Source organism: Tachyglossus aculeatus, chromosome X4 (assembly GCF_015852505.1).
Source record: "Tachyglossus aculeatus isolate mTacAcu1 chromosome X4, mTacAcu1.pri, whole genome shotgun sequence".
NCBI classification, from domain to species: domain Eukaryota; kingdom Metazoa; phylum Chordata; class Mammalia; order Monotremata; family Tachyglossidae; genus Tachyglossus; species Tachyglossus aculeatus.
In genome coordinates, this window is record NC_052098.1 from 10,987,307 (window position 1) to 11,011,113 (window position 23,807).

The 23,807-nt window shown below is 43.3% G+C and overlaps 1 protein-coding gene across 1 annotated transcript in view; it reads right to left on the minus strand.

The window, feature by feature from the left end:
* The window catches only part of TMC1 (transmembrane channel like 1), a 354,777-nt gene that overhangs the window by 48,925 nt on the left and 282,045 nt on the right, over nt 1-23,807 (minus strand). The window contains exons 10-11 of the mRNA XM_038769999.1: nt 12,232-12,338; nt 10,193-10,291 (exon numbers count right to left, since the gene is read on the minus strand). Coding sequence (XP_038625927.1) covers nt 10,193-10,291; nt 12,232-12,338 — 206 coding nt within the window. The remainder of the gene's footprint in view (nt 1-10,192; nt 10,292-12,231; nt 12,339-23,807) is intronic.

Below are 23,807 nucleotides of genomic sequence, written 5' to 3' on the forward strand. Positions count from 1 at the left end.
GTGACCTTGGGCAAGTCACCTCACTTCTCTGTGCCTCAGTTACCTCATCTGTAAAATGGGGATTAAAGACTGTGAGCCTCATGTGGGACAGGGACTGTATCCAACCTGATAACCTTTATCTACCCTAGCTCTGAGAACAGTGCTTGGCACATAGTAAGTGCTTAAAAAATACCATCATTATTATTTTTAGTGGGGACATCCAGAAAGGATGGATGGCCACTCTCCTGGGTCCCAGTCCCAAATACATTCATTCATTCATGCATTCAATCGTAGTTATTGAGTGCTTACTGTGGGCAGAGCACTGTACTAAGCACTACATCCACTGTATGGCTGTTTTCGCTTCCCCAGAAAATAATAATAATAATTATGGTGTTTGTTAAGCACTTACTATGGATCAAGCACTGTACGAAGCACTAGAGTAGATATAATTTCATCAGGTCAGACACGACCTCTGTCCCACATGGGACTCACAATCTAAGTTAGGAGGGAGGACAGGTAATGAATCCCCATTTTACAGTTGAGGAAACTGAGGCACAGAAAAGTTAAGTGACTTGCCCAAAGTCACATAGCAGGGAACTGGAAGATCTGGGATTAGAACCCAGGTCCACTGACTCCCAGGCCCAGTCTCCTTCCACTAGGCCATGCTGCTTCACTGAAAAGTCTCATAAAACTTTCTGTTCTGTTTTTTTGGCCCCTAATTAGGTGTGAAACTGACACTATACTAGTCATGGGATTACTCCCGACATTTTAGACAGCTCCATCATCCTAGGTCATCCTCCCTGGGTCGTGGAACCATTTCTCACCCATCCAACCCACGCTCCCAAAGGAGCAAAGTAACATTTCAAAGTCATGAGGTGAACATAGCCTCATTAGCTCTGCAGATTCCTGGCCTGCTCTCTGGGACCTTGAGTAGATCCGCTTGATTTTATGTAGTCTCATGGATGGGGGAAGGAAAGGGAATGAAGTAATCCAGATCCCAATCTCAGCTTCCCTGATAGTTGCTCTTGTCTGTGTCTCCGATTTTCCGTCTGAGAATACTTGCCAACGGACCAAGTTAGAGATTTCGGAATGAAAAGCCCTAGAGATCTCCTGCTACAACCCAACCTGCACACCTCAAACGTCTAACACCAACCTTCTCTCTGTATCTAGCTCTTGTCTTTCTCATAGCCGCTCCCTCGCCCACATCAATCCACTGGCCTGGAACTCCCTCTCTCTTCATATCCTACAGACCACCACTCTCCCCTGCTTCAGAACCCTACTAAAATCACATCTTCCAAGAGGCCTTCCCCAACTAAATCCTCACTTCCCTTTTTGAGCCCTCCCTTTTGTGTTCCTTATGCACTTGGGTCTGTTCCCCTTGAGCAATCTGATATCCACCCCTTACCCTGCCCCACAGCACATATGTAGATCTCCATCTATAATTTATTTTGTTTATCTCCCCTTCTAGACTCTAAACTCCTTGTGCGCAGGGATTGTGTCTACCAACTCTGTTTTGTTGTACTCTCGTGGCCCAATGGAAAGAGCACGGGCTTTGGAGTCAGAGGTCATGGGTTCAAATCCCGGCTCTGCCAATTGTCAGCTGTGTGACTTTGGGCAAGTCACTTAACTTCTCTGTGCTTCAGTTACCTCATTTGTAAAATGGGGATTAAGACTGCGATTCCCCCTGTGGGACAACCTGATCACCTTGTAACCTCCCCAGCGCTTAGAACAGTGCTTTGCACATAGGAAGTGCTTAACAAATGTCATCATCATTATTATTATCATTATTATTAATAAAAACCATTGATTGACTGATTCACCCTGCATCAACCGAACTACTGCGAGGCTGGAGGCCCAAGCTAGGATGCTGCCCTGATCACCCTCTGGGCCAGAGGAAGTGATGGGAGGGAAGGAGAAGGTGGACCAGGTGAAGAAGGTGGAAGAAGAGGAGAAGGTGGACCAGATGAAGAAGGTGGAAGAAGAGGAGGAGAAGGTGGAAGAAAAGGAGCAGTTGGGAAAGGTGAAGGAGGGGAAACGGATGGAGGTGGGAGAACAGGTGGAAGAAGCAGAGAAGACGAAGGATGTGGAGCAGCTGAAAGAAGAGGAAGAGAAGTTGAAGCAGGTAGGGGAGAAAAAGGAGGAGGAGGAGGAGGATGGAGACTGCTGTAGCAGAAGCCACTGTGATCAGCCAGATGAAGAGTGGATCTTGGAGAATGAAAGTCTCTGGAGTGAGGAGAAGACCCCCCTGGACAGCCCTGAAACTGTCTGTCTCCACTCCTATAACCCTCTGGCTCCCCAATACTGCCAGCCCCCAAAAGGAGTGACACCCACCCAGCCTACTTCTATTTTGGAGAGGCGGCCAGCACCATGGGACCCCGACTATGATGTGAGAAAGATAGGGGGGCAAATACCCCCTCTGGAGCAGGGCATTTCCTTTTCTTGTCGGACCCTACCCCACCCCTCCTTCTCCCCTCTGTACAAAACTCTGGATCCCTGTTCCCCGCTGCCACCGTCACCACCAAACAGGGATACCCTGGGGAGCCGTGGCCCCAGGATGGACAGAGGGATCGCTGTTTTCTCACGCCACGACTTCTTCATGTCCGACCCCCTTATCCCCCCTGGCCAGAGAATCATGCTCCACGTCAGCCAGCCCCCCAGGCCCAGGGGCCCCTGCGGCTGAGGACCCCACCCCCCATCATAGCCTGCCGGGTCACCTCACCCACCACCCAACCTGGCTTTCAGGCCCCCTGTCCTGCCATCGACCCCCGGCCCACGTCCTCCCCCTGGCCTGGAACGCCCTCCCTCTGCACATCCGCCAAACTAGCTCTCTTCCTCCCTTCAAAGCCCTACTGAGAGCTCACCTCCTCCAGGAGGCCTTCCCAGACTGAGCCCCCTCCTTCCTCTCCCACTTCTCTCCCTCCCCATCTCCCTGCCTTACCTCCTTCCCCTCCCCACAGCACCTGTATATATGTATATATGTCTGTACATATTTATTTCTCTATTTTACTTGTACATATTTATTCTATTTATTTTATTTTGTTAATATGTTTTGTTGTCTATCTCCCCCTTCTAGACTGTAAGCCTGCTGTTGGGTAGGGACCGTCTCTATATGTTGCCAACTTGTACTTCCCAAGCACTTAGTACAGTGCTGTGCACACAGTAAGCATTCAATAAATACAATTGAATGAATGAAGTGATTGATCAAATGAATGATAGAAAGAACTCTCATTATGTCATCCTGATCCTGATTTGAAAGCTTTAACCTTTCTTTGTTCTAATAATTCCATTTTTAGTTCCTGGAAAACTGATTCTATTGGGGCAGGCCTGCATAATGTATATTATTATATAATATATAATTATATTATATTATTATAATTAAGGCCTCCTTCAGGAGGCCTTCCCTGAGCCCCCTTTTACCTCTTCTCCTCCCCCTCCCCCAGTACTTGTATATATTTGTACAGATTTATTGCTCTATTTTACTTGTACATATTTACTATTGTATTTATTTTGTTAATGGTGTGCATATAGCTATAATTCTATTTATTCTGACAGTTTTGACACCTGTCTACATGTTTTGAATTGTTGTCTTGTCTCCCCCTTCTAGACTGTGAGCCTGTTGTTGGGTAGGGATCGTCTCTAAATGTTGCCGAAATGTACTTCCCAAGTGCTTAGTACTTAGTACTGTGCGCTCTGCACAAAGTAAGTACTCAATAAATATGATTAAATGAATGAATGAATGAATGAATAATGAATAGGTAATTGAAATTTGGAATCATCACTTAGGTGGCAATGAGGTTGATAACCAAAAGCCAGTAGGCTCCCTGGAAATCTAAACACATGTTGTTCCACAGTGACCCAGGAGGGTCAAAAGAAGCAATACTATATTTCAGATGCAGTGCAGGGATTACCTAAGTGTTTTAATTCTCCTATTGGGTTGCTGCCGGATTTCCTACAATGGTTTAGAAAGCATTTTAATACTTTGGCATAGCTAACTGGCCACGAATCACAAGATTTTGCTTTAAAAAGTAAAAAGGAGGACTTACAAATCCAGGATAAGCAGGCAAACAAGCACGTCGATTATTTAGAATCCTGATTTTTTTTGAGTTCCCTCTCTTTGCAACAGATAAGATGACTCTCCTTTCTATAAGTGAAGACATCGTGTTTGCATATTTAAAGCCAAATAGACTTATCATTTAGCCAGTCCTAATGCAAATAATCTGTATTTATCATGTATTAATATTTCACTCGACTCTCTAAAAGCTATACAGATTGCCTGATCTGCAAGCATTATTAGTGATTTTACATTGGAAAATAATTGAAGAGGTTTAGTTAACTACTTAGCAATCATCTCAGACATGCTTGGTGCGAAAATGAATCAAATGCACAAGCTAAGGATGAAATAGGCTGAAGAACTTTCACTTCATGACATAATGAACTGATCTGGGTACCCAAAGACTGGCAGGAAAACCCTTTGTGTTTTGAAAGTTGGTTATTCACAAGCTAAACCTTCCCTGGCTAATTAGCATATTTAGCTCCATAACATCATCCACATATGAATTCCCTTCTTTGGGATTTATTCATATTGCTCTTATTATTGCTACTATCTTCATCATCATCATCATCATCATTATTATTATTAACAACCATACCTGAGCAGTGAGGAACCTGACACTTTAATCCGTTAACTGTAATTTTCCCATTGCGTTTTCATGTTTATCATTGGATGCTTAATGTTGTTTTTGTGATTTTATTATGTTCATCCTTACCTATATGTCTGCCTCACCAACCCTCCTCCACCCCTTTATTTTTTTTTTATTTTGGGCTCTTTGGAGTCTAGAGACTACGAGTATTATATCCCATTGCTCAGTTCAGTACATGGTGAATAAATGAATGCATGAATTAATGATAGCATTCATTAAGCACTTATAATGCTCCCCCCACCCTATTTTCTCTCCCTATTTCCTCTTCCATGCACTTATTCCCACCCCCTAAGTACTTAAATACTTGCCATCCATCCCCACTTGCAAAGCACTTACACACATATCCTTATCTCCACTACTTGTAATTTATTTTAATGCTTGCCTCCCCCGACGACTGTAAGATCTGAGTGTAAAGATTATGTCTACCACCTGTATTGTACTCTCCCAAATGATTAGCACAAAGTAAGAGCACAGTAAATACCACTGATTGACTGAAACGCTGTTCTAATCAATGGGATAATTCAATAAAATCTATTCAAACCCCGTCTCTAGCTCCCAAGAGGCTCCCAGTCTGAATAGAGGGTTCTAATCCCAGCTCTGCCTCCCACCTGCTGTGTGGCCATAGGTAGGTCACTTAACCTCTCTGACCCTAAGTTTCCTTCTCCTCTGTAAAATGGGGAAAAGATAGATGGTGAGTCCCATGTGGTTCAGGGACTGAGTCTTATAACCTTGTAAATTTGTAAAGGACTTATAACCTTGTAACTACCCCAGCCATTAGCACATTGTAAGCACTTAATGAATCCCATAATTAATTAGAATAATGATTATTATGGAATTTGTTAAGCACTTACTAGGTGCCAAGCACTGTGTTAAGTCTTGGGAGAGATACAGTACAAGCAGATCAGACACATCAGTCTACATCATGCAAGCACAGTAAACACAGGATAAAAATTCAATACCTATCAACAGTAAGAAGCATATCAGTTAAAAAGTCAGTCAGTCAATCGTATTTACTGAAAGCTTACTGTGTGCAGAGGACTTTACTAACCACTGGAGAGAATACGAAACAACAATAAACAGACACATTCCCTGCCCACAACGAGTTTGCAGTCTAGACAGTACTTGAAGGGGACTGTCTTTGGGCATTTCACCACTTCAGGTAAACAGTCCTTGGTACAAGCTGCCACAACCTTCCCAACGTTTGAAAATATGTAGAGACAGACTGGGGTGTCGGGAGGGAGTGGGGTGCTTACCCCTGCCATCGAACGACTGACCACGGATCCCAGAGCCTTGTAGTATGGAAGCTCTGGGCTACGTGGGAGGTCGACTGAAGACTGCAAGCTCAGAGTGGGCAGGGAATGTGTCTGTTTATTGTTATATCATACTCTCCCAAGCACTTAGTACAGTACTCTGCACAAAGTAAGCACTCAATAAATTCAATTGACTGACTGAATGAAAGGTAAGGGGGAAATGTAACAGTCTATAGTGCTCCAGAAATATTAGAGAAAACTCAGAAACTGCTACATGCTGAATTTGATTCTGGATCGCCTTAAACCATGTGATTAGTGACAAAGGAACAATCACAGAGTGGATATTCCAGGATGGAATTGTACAGAGTTAAAGTGATTATGCTTATCTGTTGGGGGAACTTGTCATTTAATGGGGACATGGCCCTAGTTATCCGCTAAGAGCCCAAAGACTATAATTCACTCAAATCTGTGTGTGCAGACAATGTGTCCACCTACTGAACCCCAGGATTTGATGTGAATTCATGGTGCTCCTTTGGAGCTTGGGGCTGGCTGCTGCTGACTGACATAGCAGTAGGGAAAAGGGAGGGCATCTTGTTCTGACCACAAAGCTGAAAGAACCCTTCCCTAGGCTGAGAGTCACAACTATCTTATTTGCTTCCAGATTTCCACAGCTGTATGGAAAAAAAAAGGTCACTTCTTCAAAAACAAATCGGTTTACGTGGCATGTTGAAAACCTGCAGAACAAATGCATCCTCTAGACTGTAAGCTCACTGTGAGCAGGGAATGTGTATAACCAACTCTGTAATAATGTACTTTCCCAAGTGCTTAGTACTCTGCTCTGCACACACTAAACACTCAATAAAAACTACTGATTGATGCAAAATGAATTCAATAATGTTGCAGACAATTTGCAGACTTGCTCAGGTCTGGATCTTCTACTTGTCTCACTACATATTTATTTTCTGGGGGAGCTTATTCACTCATGTACTTCAGCTACTACATCTATGTAAGTGATTCCAATGTCTAAATATCCATCCATGACAAAGCCCTGGACTGGCTCTACAATTTCATATTTCCTCCTGTCCTTGGGACGCCTCCGTTTGGATGGCCTGCTAGCACTTTTAATCCAATATAAACAAAGCAGCACTTCTCATGTTCCCTCCTATAACTTTTCCTCTTCCTAGCTTCTTGTCCACCCTTGCTTACCTCCACCTTGGTTGGGTTATTATGGCAGTCTCCTTATAATAATGATAATAATAATAATAATAATAATTATGGTATTAGTTAAGCACTTACTATGTGCCACGCACTGTACTAAGCACTGGGGTCGTTACAAGCAAATCGGGTTGGACTCAGTCCCTTGTCCCAGCTGGGGCTCACAGTCTCAATCCACATTTTACAGATGAGGTAACTGAGGCACAGAGACGTTAAGTGACTCATCCAAGGACACACAGCAGACAAGTGGCAGTGCCAGGATTAGAACCCATGAATCTTCTGACTCCCAGACTCCTTCCCGGTCCACTTCGCCATGCTGCTTCTCTCCCTGCCACATGACTCTCCTATCTTCAGTCCAAACTACAGTCAGCATCTTTTTAAAATGCTGTGTGAGATATATCAACCCCCTACTCAAAAATCTCCAAATAATAATAATAATAATAATGGTATTTGTTAAGTGCTTACTATGTGCAAAGCACTGTTCTAAGCGCTGGGGAGGCTACAACGTGATCAGGTCGTCCCACAGGGGGCTCACAGTTTTAATCCCCATTTTACAGATGAGGTAACTGAGGCACAGAGAATCAATCAATCGTATTTATTGAGCACTTACTGTGTGCAAAGCACTGTACTAAGTGCTTGGGAAGTACAAGTTGGCAACATATAGAGACAGTCCCTACCCAACAGTGGGCTCACAGTCTAGAAGCGGGAGACAGACAACAAAACCAAACATATTAACAAAATAAAATAAATAGAATAGATATGTACAAGTAAAATAAATAGGGTAATAAATATGTACAAACATACATACATATATACAGGTGATGTGGGGAAGGGAAGGAGGTAAGACGGGCGGATGGAAAGGGGGACGAGGGGGAGAGGAAGGAGGGGGCTCAGTCTGGGAAGGCCTCCTGGAGGAGGTGAGCTCTCAGTAGGGCCTTGAAGGGAGGAAGAGAGCTAGCTTGGCGGATGTGCGGAGGGAGGGCATTCCAGGCCAGGGGGATGACGTGGGCCGGGGGTCGACGTCGGGACAAGTGAGAACGAGGCACAGTGAGGAGATTAGTGGCAGAGGAGTGGAGGGTGCGGGCTGGGCTGTGGAAGGAGAGAAGGGAGGTGAGGTAGGAGGGGGCAAGGTGATGGAGAGCCTTGAAGCCGAGGGTGAGGAGTTTCTGCCTGATGCGCACATAGATTGGTAAGTGACTTGCCCAAAGTCACACAGCTGGCAGTTGGCAGAGCTGGGATTTGAACCCATGACCTCTGACTCCAAAGCCCGTGCTCTTTCCACTGAGCCAGGCTGCCTATTTTTTAATGGCATTTGTTAAGCACTTACTATGTGTCAAACACTGTTCTAAGCTCTGGGAAGGTACAAGTTAATTAGGCTGTACAAGTCCCTGTCCCACATGGGGCTCACAGTCTAAGAAGGAGGGAGAACAAGTATTTAATCCCTATTTTACAGTTGATGGAACTGAGGCACACACTTAAATGACTTGCCCTAGGTCACACAGCAAGCAATTGGCATAGTTGGGATTAGAACCCAGGTCCTCTGACTCCCAGGCCCATGCTCTTTCCACTAGGCCATGTTGCTTTTCTCTCCACACCAAACAGAAACTCTTAATTATTGCTGTGAAGGCTCTCAACCAGCTCCCTCCCTCTTACTTATCTGTTCTTTTCTCCCTTTTCACCCCATCTTGGATTCTTCCCTTCTCCCAAGCTAACCTCTTAAATGTACCTTACTTTGGACTGTCCCATCTCTGACCTATTGCTCACACATTTCCCGCTTCCTGGGTTGCCCTCTCCCCATCCTCAAAGTCTTCCTAAAAATTTACCCCTGAAATCAATCCCTCTGCCTTCTCTGTTCATGCCATCTCACCAGATCTTAGCACTCATGGATGGACTGGTTGACACATTTATTATTTATTCATTTATTGGCTCACTTGTGTTTTTATCATTTGTATCTATAGTCTCACACTTTTATCCACTGTACATTCAGCAATTTGGGCCTCTCTTTTGGATCGCAAGCTCCAGGGGCGATGTCTTTTACTTCTATTGTATGTTCTCCAAGTCCCTGATATAGTGCTCTGCATAGAGAAGGCACTCAATTACTGCTGTTGTTGATGATGATGAACCTATTATCACACATGTTAATCAAATTCCCAAGGTATTCTCAAGAGTTGCATAAATGTCAATGAAACAACTTTTAAATGTCATCCCCAACAATTACTAATATTTTACCAAATAACCTATGTGGGAAATTAAGTAGGAGGCAGCCTGGTCCAGCGGAAAGGGCACAGGACCTGAGTTCTAATCCTAGCTCTGTCACTTACCTGCTGCGTGACCCTGAGTAAGTCACTTGACTTCTCGGAGTCTCAGTTGCCTTGTCTGTAAAATAGGAATTCAATGCCTGGTCTCCCTCCTACTTAGACTGTGAGCATCATGTGGTATAGGAACTGTGTCCAATGATTATCTTGTATTTACCCCAGTGCTTTGTACAGTGCTTGTACAGTGTACAGTCAGTGCTTAACACAACTGAAATTATTGTTATTATTATCATTATTATTATATTTGGGGAAAAGGAGTGATTCATGTCTCTTACCTTCTAGAGAGGCAGAAAGGGACTCAGTCATTCTGCAATAAGAGTTTGCGGAGATGCAAACACAAGTTTAGATGACACACTCTACTGTGTTTTTTTTAAAGAAAAAAATTGAAATAAGAATATTTGTTTCCATTCTTTGAACTTTGAGTTCAGCTTCATTCTGAAGTCTAATCTATATTCAATCATAGCATCCTATTACTAGGTTTCTCCCCTTTAAGTCATAGAAGCACTGTAACGGAAATCTAGGCTCAGAATTTCAATATAATATTCTGCAGCTAAGGAAACCCTCTGCGTTGAGAATTATTCAAATGGGAATTTGAACTGATTGCTACACATTTGCAATGGACTCTCTGGAGGTTTTGCCTATTAAATGTTCAGTACGTCCTGAAAGCCAAGTTCCCCAGAGAGCCCGGTTAGTGTAGGAGATTGCAATAACATTTCTTTTGAAAGACACTTACACTGAAGTCATACAGAACGCCAAAGTTCATGGCTGTTGGCTCTTCTGCCCTTGGTACGGTCTTTCTAGGTAAACTTCCATATGGTTTACCCATTGTTGCCTGTATCCAGAAAGGTGGAAAATTGTTAGCATTTTGAAATGCAGTATCATAAGCTCAATCCATACAAATGTCTTAAAAAAGCATAGTTGGGTCAGACGTTTTTCTCCTCTCTGGTGAAAGATGATTATACTTTCCAGTCCCAAGAAACTTCTTTATAAATACCACTGCTAGTCTCCATTTCCTCTTCCTTGAGTTTTCCTGACATAAATCTCACAATCGATCTCTAGTCACTATGCTCTCAGCACCGTTTAAGTAGAATTTATACAGTCATATGTTTCTGCTGCTTGTCCTCTTGTGGGCAACATGACAGAAATCCAGCATTGGATTTTTATGCCACTGTCGGCCCAGTAAGGACGCCTAATATTTGAAATGGAAGATTTTTACCATATCATGGAAATTAAGTAGCTGGGGGAATACTACCCCTGTCCTTGAGCCCTGTGACAAATGTGGGGCATAACGAGCCTGCTAAAGGTGTATGGATTGGCTTGGGACCACCGCAAGGGAACCTCTTTGGAATGCAGAAGTCCCAGAGAAATCTAAACTAGTCTGGATCCAGATCTCGGTGCAGAGGTTCAAGAGGTGTATGGAGAGAGGATAAAGTGGGTGCTGGTCTTCCCTGGGATTCTGATGAACTAGGAGAAGGGCTTCTTAAAGGGTGTCCCTTCATTGAAAATGGGGGTGGGTGATTTTTACTAACCAAATGAGGACTGCAAACAAAATGTCTCCTTGTTGATCCACTCAACGGTGGGAGAGGATGGAGTGGGGAAGTCAGTCGGCCAGTCAATAGCATTTATTGAGCACTTACTGTGTGCACAGCACTGTACTAAGCACTTGGGACAGTACAATTTAACAATAAACGGATGCACTCCCTGCCCACAATGAGCTTACAGGCAATTTAAGAGGCTGAAGTGTCTGTATTTCTGCCTTCCGTGGCTCCTTACTGATCCCAAGCCTGCCTAAGAAGTATTATTATAATTATATAATTTGTCATATTTATTGAGCACTTACTATATGCAAAGCGCCATACTAAGCACTTGGGAGAGTACAATAGAACATCAAACACATTTCTTGCCCACAACAAGTGCAACCTTCAGCTTCCAGAGTTACTAGACACAGTAGAAACCACAGATCCAGCCAATTGGCAGCCCATATCAGACCTACCAGGTCCAGTGTATGGGTCATACTGAGGAGCAGTGTAGCTTAGTGGATAGAGCACGGGCCTGGGTTCGAAACACAGACCTGCCACACGTCTGCTGGGTGACCTTGGGCAAGTCACTTAACTTCTCTGGACCTCAGCTACCTCATCTGGAAAATGGGAATTAAGAGTGTGAGCCCCATGTGCGACAGAGACTGTGTCCAACTGGATTAACTTGTATCTACCCCAGTGCTTAACTCCAATCAATCAATCACTGATATTTATTGAGTGCTTAATTTGTGCAGAGCACTGAACTAAGCGCTTGGGAGAGCACACTACAACAGAGTTGGTAGACATGTTCCCTGCCCACAAGGAGCTTACAGTCTAAGAATCAGGGGGTTAGAGGAATCATCTGTTACCTCTGGCAGCAAGTAACCCCACCAGGGTGTCCCCAAATCAAACCCCTCAGGGTCACCTCAGGTCAGAGCTACAGGTTTGGAATGGAGCAGAACCAGAGAAATCCATTCGGTTTCATAGTTGGGTGGTCCCAGAGACCTGGAGAACTCATGAGGGGGAAGTTTCCTCTTTCCCTTGAAAGGAGGGTGGATCAGAGTCTCAGGAAAAGTTTGGACTCTTCTGGTGAATTTCCAAATCTCCAAGCAGCATCATATTGATGCAGCACAGTCTGTGTACCATCACTCTGGGAGATAAATGTAACTTGTTCGTTTTTATGTTCTGACAAAGGGGAATTTTTTTTTATGACATTTGCCAAACTACTTTCCAAACTACTTCCCAATAGTCTCACCTCCGGTATCATGATAAGGCCAAGTGTCAGAACAAACATAACCATGTTTACTCCATACATCCATCTCAAGAACAGGAAATAGGAGGCAACTGAGGAGCCAAATGTACCTACAAAATATAAAAAGTGACAAAACTAAAATAAAAACTACTGTTTTAATTTTCTTCTAAGATTAAGCTGCTTGCAGACAATACAAGGAATCAAAATTGATCATTTTCACATTTGAAGATGCTGCTGCTGCTAATGGCTTTAACCATTGTTTGCAACTGAAGGACTGAAGAATGTGTTTTCAGCTAAAAACTTGTCGACCATGTTTCTGTACATAGCTCTGCCTTTCTGACTTTGCTTCCGAAGAGACCCTCTGACTCTGACTGGTGGACATGTCTTCTGCTGGGGGCTCTCGTTCCAAAGCTAGGCAAAATTGTTGAAGTTAGATCTTCAGGCATTTCTAGAGTTGTTTTAGCTCTCTGCCCTATGTGCGGTCACTCCAGTTCAGCTCACAACATAGCCCGTCTGCATTTGATTACCCATCTGAGTTATGTCATAGCAAGCTACCTTCAGGTCTGTGCAAGTGAATTGACTCCATTCTTGGACCAGGTAGGTGGCATGCTGGACACCACTGAAAGAAGCTACATGTGTTTGTGTGAGACAGGTCCAATTCTTAGCCAAAAGAAGCTTGGCTATTTCCACCTCTGTAATTTCTCAAATTACCCCATTTTCATGAGAAAAACTATTACTGTCACCATGGAAACAGGTTACCAACTATTGGCAGTTGAACCACATCCCTTTACAATGTGAAAATGCAAGCCTGACACAGACTATTGCAACGAAACTCTGGAACAACTTCATTGACCTGGAGCTTGTTGGAAGAGTACTCTTTGACTTTGGTTTTAACTCTGCTTAATGGAACAAAAAGCATAATGGTATGGAGAAGAGGTTTTTCTTAGTTGTGCAGGGTGTTTAGAGCACCAGCCTAAGCATTGGGAAGGGCAGGAGTCTACACTGTGGTTCCAAACCAACTCCGACAAAAATGAAAGGTATGGTTGAGGATTTGGTCCCCTATTTTTTGGTCCCCCTATTGGGTCTGCCTTTGGCTCCAAAGCAGCAATATACAAGAAAGTTGGGTCCCCCTCCCTCCCTCATATGCTGCCTCTAGTGACCTTGCCCCCTATTTAATCAAAACAAATTGAAACAATCAGGCATAGTCTTCCTAAAATCACCCCTGCACCTCCCCAATCCCCCCTACTCCTACCCACACTTCCCAGCAGCATTGCAAGAAGAATTCCCACCTCCTCTTAAATTCTACCCCCCTCTACCTGTACCTCCAATGCCAACCCTTTGCACCTTATTAAAACACTTGCCCCTCCTTTCCTTCCCTCCCTGACCATCATCTTCTGCTGCTCACTATCCAGAAGGCCCTTCCTTACTGCTTTCAAACATGCCCACAGAACATCTATCCTATAAATACCCTTCTGTGATCTCATGACACTCTCCAGATATCACCCCATCTCCATCCTACCATTCCTTTCATAACTTAAGCAAGGTGCTTATACCTGCTGCCTCCTCTTCCTCTCCTCCAATTCTCCCCTTGACCACCTGCAATCAGGCTTCTCACCCCTCCACTCCACGGGAACTGCCCTCTCCAAGGTGCCAATGGCCACCTTCTTGACAAATCCAATGGTCTCTACTCCATCTTAATCCTCCTTGACCTCTCAGCTGTCTTCAACAGTGTGGACCACCCCCTGCTGTTCTACTACAACCCAATTGGCAAACTTCACTCTTCTAGCACCAACCTAATCAATCAATCAATCAATCAGATTTATTGAGCACTTACTGTGTGCAGAGCACTGTACTAAGCGCTTGGGAAGTACAAGCTGGCAATATATAGAGACAGTCCCTACCCAACAGTGGGCTCACGGTCTAGAAGGGGGAGACAGACAACAAAACCAAACATATTAACAAAATAAAATAAAAAGAATAGATATGTACAAGTAAAATAAATAAATAAATAGAGTAATAAATATGTACAAACATATATACATATATACAGGTGCTGTGGGGAAGGGAAGGAGGTAAGATGGGGGATGGAGAGGGGGAATAGGGGGAGAGGAAAGAGGGGGCTCAGCCTGGGAAGGCCTCCTGGAGGAGGTGAGCTCTCAGTAGGGCCTTGAAGGGAGGAAGAGAGCTAGCTTGGCGGATGTGCGGAGGGAGGGCATTCCAGACCAGGGGGATGATGTGGGCCGGGGGGTCAACATCGGGACAGGTGAGAACGAGGCACAGTGAGGAGATTAGTGGCAGAGGAGCGGAGGGTGCGGGCTGGGCTGTGGAAGGAGAGAAGGGAGGTGAGGTAGGAGGGGGCGAGGTGATGGAGAGCCTTGAAGCCGAGGGTGAGGAGTTTCTGCCTGATGCGCAGATTGATTGGTAGCCACTGGAGATTTTTGAGGAGGGGAGTAACATGCCCAGAGCATTTCTGGACAAAGACAATCTGGGCAGCGGCGTGAAGTATGGATTGAAGTGGGGAGAGACATGAGGATGGGAGATCAGAGAGGAGGCTGATGCAGTAGTCCAGACAGGATAGGATGAGAGCTTGAACAAGCAGGGTAGCGGTTTGGATGGAGAGGAAAGGGTGGATCTTGGCAATGTTGTGGAGCTGAGATGGCAGGTTTTGGTGATGGCTTGGATGTGAGGGGTGAATGAAAGAGCGGAGTCAAGGATGACACCAAGCTTGCAGGCTTGTGAGATGGGAAGGATGGTAGTGCCATCCACAGTGATGGAAAAGTCAGGGAGAGGGCAGGGTTTGGGAGGGAAGACAAGGAGTTCAGTCTTGTATCTCGATCTCATCTATTTCACCATTGACCCCTTGCCCACATCATCCCTTCTGGCTTGGAACTCCCTTCCCCTTCATATCCAACAGACTACCACTCTCCCCATCTTCAAAGCCCTACTAAAAATCACGTCTCCTCCAAGAGGCCTTCCCTAACTAAACTCTTGTTTTCATCCAATCAGTTAATCATATTTATTGAAAACCAATTTTGAACAGAGCGCTGTAAAATAAAAAGAAATAAATAGTGATATTTGTTAAGCACTTATTTGTCAATCACTGTATTAAACGCTGAGGGAGATACAAGTTAATCAGCTCCTACATGGGGCTCACAGTCTAAGTAGGAGGGAGAACAGGTATTGAATCCCATTTTACAGATGAAGAAACTGAGACACAGAGAAGTTAAGTGATTTGCCCAAGGCCACACAGCAGACAAGTGGCAGAGTCAGGATTAGAATCCAGCTCCTCTGACTACCAGGCCTGGGCTCTTTCCACTAGGGCATCTGTTTTCTCTACTGTACTAAATGCTTGGGAGAGTACAATGCAAAAGAGTTGGTAGACATGTTCCCTGCCCACCAGGAGCTTACAGTCTAAAGGGGGAGAGAGACATTAAAATGTTATGGATATGTACAAGTTGGGATAGGCTGAGGGTGGGATGAATATGAAGTGCTTAATGGGTACATATCCAAGTGCATAGGCAACACAGAAGGGAGAGGGAGTAGGGGCTTGCAGGCTTGTTTGGGGAAGTCCTCTCAGAGGAGATGTGATTTTAATAAGGCGTTGAATAATAATAATGATAATGATGGTATTTGTTAAACACTGACTATGTGCCAGGCACTGTACTAAGCACTGGGGTGGATACAAGCAAATCAGGTTGGACACAGGCCCTGTCCCCATCACAGTCTCAATCCCCATTTCATCATAAGATAACTGAGGCACAGAGAAGTGAAGTGACTTGTCCAAGGTCACACAGCAGACCAGTGGCGGAGCTGGGATTAGAACCCTTGACCTTCTGTCTCCCAGGTCCTTGCTCTATCCACTGCGCCATGCTGCTTTGAAGGTGGGATGGTGATCATCTGTCTGATATGAAGGTGATGGTGGGGGGGGGGGGGTAAGGGGAGGTTCCAGGCCAAAAGGCAGGACATGGGCAAGGGGTCAGTGGTCAGATAGATGAGATCGAGGTTCAAGCTACAGTGAGTAAGTTGGTGTTAGAGGAGCGAAGTGAGCATGCTGGGCTTTAGTAGGAAATCAGCTAGGTAAGCTAGGAGGAGGCAAGGTGATTGAGTGCCTTAAAGCTACTGGTAAGGAATTTCTGTTTTATGTGGAGGTGGATGAGAAACCACTAAAGGTTCTTGAAGAGAGGGGAAACAGTGACTGTATGTTTTTTTAGAAAAATGATCTGGACAGCAGGGTGAAGTATGGACTGGAGTGGGAAGAAGTAGGAGGCAGGGAGATCAATGAGGAGGCAGATACAGTATACAAGGTGGGATAGGACAACTACTTGAATCAACATAGTAGCAGTTTGGATGGAGATGAAAGGGCAGATTTTAATGATGTTAAGAAGGTAGAACCAAGGGGATCTGGAGGCAGATTGAATATGTGGGTTGAAGATAGAGATGAATCAAGTATAATGCCAAGATTATGGGCTAGTGAAACAGGGAGGAGGATGGTGCTACATAAAGAGATGTGAAAGTCAGGGAAAGTCCCCCCATTTGTCCTCCCTTCTGTGTTACCAATGCACTTGGGTCTGTATCCCTTAAGCACTTTGATTTTCACCCCATCTCCACAGCAGTTATGTAGACGACCATCTATAATTTATTGTAATGTCTGTCTTCCTTTCTCTTCTGTAAGCTCCCTGTGGGCAGGGATCATGTCTGCCTGTTCTATTGTACTGTCCTCTCCCAAGTACTTAGTACAGTGCTTTACATGCAGTAAACGCTCAATAAATACTATGGAATGATCGATTGATGACTTCCCAGAGGGCTTTCCCTCTTTCTTCTCAATTCACCTACCCCAGGTCTTCACCCTGAAATAGTAACGTTGATACTAAACCTGAAGCAGCCACACTCATGAAGCAGCATGGCATAATGGATAGGGCACAGGCCTGGAAGTCAGAAGGTCATGGGTTCTAATCCTGGCTCTGCCACTTGTCTGCTTTGTAACCTTGAGCAAGTCACTTCACTTCTCTGGGCCTCAGTTACTTCATCTGTAAAATGGGGATTGAGACCGTGAGCCCTAAGTGGGACAGGGACTGTGTCCAACCTGATAAATTTCTATCTACCCCTGAGCTTAGTACAGGTACATAGTAAGCATTTAACAAATACCACAATTATTAATCATTATTATTCCCAACCATGTTGACATGGTCGTGGTGGAGGCTCCTGGTAATAATAATAATAATGACGATGATGGCATTTATTAAGCACTTACTATGTGCAAAGGACTGTTCTAAGCACTGGGGAGGTTACAAGGTGATCAGGATATCCCCCGGGGGGCTCACAGTCTTAATCCCCATTTTACAGATGAGGTAACTGAGGCACAGAGAAGTTAAGTGACTTGCCCAAAGTAACAGAACTGACAATTGGTGGAGTGGGGATTTGAACCCATGATCTCTGACTCCAAAAGCCCGTGCTCTTTCCACTGAGCCATGCTGCAATGTTGTCACAATCCTCACTTACTTCCAAGTCACATCTGAGGTGGGGAGTCAGTTATGGGGAACTTTAAGCTCTGGCACTCCAATTCTGATGTGGGCAAGGGAAAGGTCCTTCCAGCCATGTCCCAGGAATGCCAAAATATTACTCTGTGGCTGCAGCTACAATATGGTGGAGATGAAGGGCTACAGCTAGGCCAGAGTCCATGAATGACTTTTCTTCCTTTTTTTAATGGTATTTATAAAAATTTAATTTACTATGTGTCCAGCACTGTTCTAAGTGCTGGGGTAGATACATGTTAATCAGAATGGACATAGTCCCTGTCCCACCTGGGGCTCACAGTCTGAGTAAGAGGGAGAACAACTATTGACTTCACATTTTACAGTTGAAGAAACTGAGGCACAGAGAAAATAAGTGACTTGCTCAAGGTCCTACAGCAGGAAAGTAGCAGATCTGGGATTAGAACCTTGGTCCTCTTACTTCTAAGCCCGTGCTCCTTCCCTTTTTAGACAGGGTGAGATTGGGTGGGTGAAGGTTCCAGCCAAGAGTTCACAGGGCTGAGCAGCACAAACTAGAATACCTGAGTTTTGAGAATGGAGTGGAGTATGGGTGACTTGTCCTCCTCCCTCTGTTGATCTCTCTTCCCCTTAAGGCTTCCCTCCTCCCTAATGAAGAGTGCTGATAGAGCCATAACATCTGTATATTTATGCATAATTACACAAACAATTTTAAAGAAATAGAGTCAAGGGTCCTAAAGTTAGTTCCTTCTCCACAACTAAAAAAAAAACCAAACCTGTTAGGGGCAATGATTAGGGGAAACTTGTGGTAACAGTGTCAAGATCTACCAGCCTGCAAATGTTTTACAGGTAACAGAATCAGGCGTACTGAACTAAAGCTCACCCAATATCACCTCAGCACATCAGAGATTTTAGTCCTGAATGAGCTACTGCTTGACTTTAATGGAGCTAATTATCCTCCTAATACGCATCAGTTTCTTCATTTATCCATCAGACATAATACCTGGCCCCTTAGCTGCCTGATAGATATGTTATGAGAGATAGAAAGGCCATTGGATCAAAACTTTCATAAATGAAAATATTTTAGTGAGGGTTAATGTAGAGGCTGCTTTCTCTAGTTTATGTGGAAATATCAATAGGTAAGGACAGGTCAACTGGAAGACAAGTCCAAAAATGAATCATCCCTGTGTATATGTATCTATACTTGAAAGAATTTTAAAATAGGTGCCCTGCATGATGCCCCAGAAAAATATATTGTAAATTAACATCTGAGAGGATCATCATCTACAAGATTTTATTAAGCAAAGTTTTTAGGTGTGCCAAAATTAAAAGGGAAAGGTTCAGTAGCAATAAAAAGGATTTCTGTTTCCTGTCATTGTCATCCTGGCAAGGAGAGGGCTTCTAGAACCCAGGGGTTGGTAGCTACAGTTGCTTCATGGCATAGGCCAATTTGATCTCTTGTGTATGAATCTGAAGGTTCCAGGGTCAGTCATGTGGGCACGTCTTTTCACCAGGATTTTCCCCAGGGGAAGCTGCTTTCAGGAGAAAACCCACTGGTTAGTGTAGAGAAAAACAGCAATTGTACTGAAGGTATTTATTGAGTGCCTATTGAGTCCAGTGCAATATATTAAGTGCTTGGGAGATACAACAAAACTCAATAAGTGCAAGAGAGGGCTGAAAGGTTAATGGGAATCAGGGGATTTATAATTAGTCAGGGAAGGTTTATTGACAGTGGTGGGATTTTAGTAGGGCATTGGAGGTAGGGAGGAATAAATTCTGGTAGATAAAGTAGGGGAAGAGAATACCAGGACCTGGGGACAATGTGTGTAATGGAAACAGGCAAGATGAGAGTGGGGTACAGCCAACCCAATTATTTTGTATCTACCCCAGCACTTAGATCGGTGCTTGGCACATAGTAGCACTTAACAAATACCACAATTATTATTATTGGGCTTGGGAGAGTTGGAGAGTGCAAACCAGGGATTAGTAGGTAAAGGAAGCCAATAAGTGAGGTGAAGAGAGCTTGTGGAGGGCCTTAAAGCCAATGTTAAGGAGTCTGTGCTTGCTATTAAAGGAGATGGACAATAATTCAGGCAGCAGCATTGAGTGTGGACTGAGAGTGGGAAAGGCAGGAGAAAGAGACTGGCGAGGTGGCTGATACAATAATTCAATTGTGATATGATGATGATGATGATGGCATTTATTAAGTGCTTACTATGTGCAAAGCACTGTTCTACGTGCTGGGGAGGTTACAGGGTGATCAGGTTGTCCCATGGGGGGCTCACAGTCTTAATCCCCACTTTACAGATGAGGTAACCAAGGCACAGAGAAGTTAAGTGACTTGCCCAAAGTCACACATCTGACAATTGGCAGAGCCAGGATTTCAACCCCTGATCTCTGACTCCAAAGCCCGGGATGTTTCCACTGAGCCATGCTGCCAAGTTCTTGGCTGTTATGGGTGGAAAGGAAGGGGTGGATACAGTGAAATGTTTTGGAGGAAGAAACTTAGGGATGGTTGTGTTATTGACTGAAATGGGAAAGTTAGGGGGAGGAGAGGGTTTATGAGAAAAGATGAGGCATTCTCCCTGGATAAGAAGGGTACTATTCAATCATTCAATTGTATTTATTGAGCACCTATTGATTTTACTCCGCTAATCATGCCCTACGCGAGTTTTAGTGCACTAGATAGTAGACTCCTTCTAGGCTGACAGCTCCCCTCTAGACTGTAAGCTCCTTGTAGGCAAGGAATGTGTCTACCTAGTCTGTTGTACTCTCCCAAGTACTCAGTACAATTCTCTGCAAACAGTAAGCACTCAGTAAATACCATCGATTGATCCTCAACACCCCTGATATAAAAGAGGATGACAAAAGAAAATTCCATTCCTGAAAGTGTTTTCCTTTGTCTATGGGTAGTACCTATCTTCAAGGAACTCTCAAGCCTACACAGATATGGTTCCAGTAATCCCCACAGTGCAATGACAGATTTTTAAAATCAGGCACTGAAAAAAAAGGGTCTTCCTAGGCCCTTCTAAGCATTTTGCCTTCAGGAGAAAAAAACAGAAACAAAATAAAGATCCAAACTATGCATTTCATATCTTAGGGATGCGTGGAGGTCAACAGACCAGGTGGAGAAAACCTGGAGCTTTGATAAATGTGTGTGTTGTTGTACTGGACACACTGTCATGACAACTTTAATGGTAGAGCAGCATGGTTTGGTTTTGGATATTTGATCATTAACCAGCTTCCAATGATTTCATAACATTTCATTACTAGGTTACCAATTTTCTCTGATAAGGACTCCCTGAATCCTTAATTAGTTAAGGACTGTCTCAGCTTCAGCTAACTCATCATATTTTATGAATGGAATGAACTTAGAACTCGTTATTTATCACTCATTAACTGGAGGAGGAGCCTAGTCATGCAGCAACCCAAAAGAAGTAAACTACTCTCCCAAAACAATCCACTCACTTTGTGAAATGAATTCAGTTCTTCAGTGCTGCATGGGATCACATATCACATATCAATCCATTAATCAATCAATCGTATATATTGAGCACTTACTGTGTGCAGGGAACTGTACTAAGCACTCGGGAGAGTACACTTTAACAGAGCCCCAATAGACTCTCCAGTGGTTCTGCCTAGGCATGGATTGCAATGGAATGGGTTTTGAATTCCCAAAGGATAACCAACCCACAGGGTCTCATACAAGTTCTATCTCAAATGGTGATTCACTCAGGTAAAATAAATTTTGTCAGAGTCATATGATTTAATTGAGTTTTAACTAAATCAATGTATCAAATAATTTTTGTGATGTATTCTAGAAATATATATGCACATACAGAAACATCCCTCTCTAGATATATAAATATGTAGACAAAAGCACCACAGTACCTTTTCTTCAATGGATCTTTTCCTCCATTTTATACGGAAACACTGAGTTGATTAACTGAACCAAAGAAAAGGACCTACAAAAATATTTATGTCATGTCATTTTCTCAGAAATTGTAGCTACGGCTTAAATGGACCCTCTGTTTCTTGAAACTGGAAAGACATCTAGTTCTCTTTAAATATCTGAACTTGACTTGGGAAGTGTGGAAATATCATCATCTGGTTGATGTTTAGTTGAGTTTGTGCTAATTGTCAGGGTCGTCATGCCTTTGTGTGTACAGCTTGATCCTCTGATAAACAGAGTGACTGCTAATCAGAAAAATACCTGTAAAAATACTTTTTTGAATGTTAAATTAAATATTAAAAATCATTCTCTTTCTCTGGAATATGAAACGCAATTGTATCAAATTGGTTCCACCAAAAAAAATTGTGCCAAATATCACAAGATTTGCACTCCTTGTTCTAGGGTTTCTTGCCACCTTTTCAAAGCTTTGAAAATGTTTCTGGTCTGATAAGCAGGCCATCTCTCCCTGATTCGGTTTGACTCCTGATGTCTCCTTTCTCTGTGAATCAGATATATTAGTAGTGGAAACACATGATTTGTCAGCTATTCAAAGTAGGATTTGCATTTCACCCTTGAAAGTAAGCCAATGAATTTTCTCTTCCCCTGGATGTTTTAATTACTGAATTTTGCATCATACTGGTTATGTTTCCCAGAAGCTACAATATGTAGTTTCTTCACCAAGCTCTTAATAAGGTTTAAGCCTGCAGGTTCACTCTTGGATGTATTTATGTTTCAGGGTAGCACTTACAGTAAGGCTCTGTGGAGTTCAAACTGCTGTTCAGAACTTTTCTTTTATCTACTTAATCGTCAGAAAATCCCTGTGAAGTACCAGGGGCCAAGAATTAATCTCTCCATTTACATAAGGAAATTATCCAACAGCTCTCAAGAGCTTAGCTCACAACCATTGTGCTGGTAGCCAAACTAGAACTAGAATTTGGATCTTCTCCCTCCTGGTCCAGAACTTTAAGCATCAGATCAGAAACTGAATTCAAACCATGAAACAGCTGAAGTATTTGGAAACCTGGATCATCCATGCATTAATGGAAAACCTCGCTTCTTGGCATTATGTGTATCCTTTTGGTAAACATCTGTTTTCCATTGTACTGTTTCAGTGATTTGCCACACTTTGAGAAAAGTATCCACCCTGAACATGATCTTTCACTTACTATGCAAGCATCCAAAACTGACAAGTGGCTTAGCGATGTCATTCAGATGTCCATTTTTTCTCTGTCTTTTTTTGAAATAGTAATTTTTTGTTGGATTGCTAAACTAAGTCAGCAGGTCAAATGCAGATATGTTTAGCCAACTGTTAGAAAATGACAATTTCATTGGTCAAAGTAATACTTTTCCTTCTGTTTTCATTTAATGTTTTCATAAATTTGAAATTTTTGTCCAAAGCAAGGCTTCTGAAAAATGTATAGGATAAACTCATGGAAGATTTAGAAAATGATTTAAAAAACTGGAAGTCAAAGTTTCCATCTATTTTGCCAATTTCATATGATATTTTTGGACCCAAAATGGAATGCTTATAGCATGGAGAGACAGCAAGAAAGATAATGATTGGGGGAGAACTTGGAATTATCTTCCCTTCATGGGCTGGCCAAGCCCAATTTGCCCAGTTTGAGGGCCGGGAGTAGGATCAGTATTTTTAAACTATCCCTCACTATTCCACCTATTCCACCACAGCCAAGCAGGCTACGGCATCTTTATACACTGACTGTGGCTAACCTAGAGAGTCCAGCAGGACAATTCAGGTAAATATGAAATCTGGTTCCATGCCGTGAACCTGAATTAAAGTTCACCTTTTATGGACTTTTTCAAATGCATTTTGTTGCCTCTTCTCTATTGGTTTTATATATTTTTTAATTTTTACATTTGAGTTCAATGTTTACATTTATCCTTTAGGGTATTTTCCAAAGAGTACAAACTGTAAAACCAAACCAAACTTCACCAGACTGCAAGACAAAGGGCAGGGGGTGGGGGTGACAACAGAGTATCAAATGCTACATGAAGCTGAAGTAATAGTAGTAGTAGTAGTAGTAATAATGAATAATGATGATGGCATTTGTTAAGCACTTACTATGTGCAAAGCACTGTTCTAAGCACTGAGCACTGTTCGTAGTAGTAGCAGCTACAGT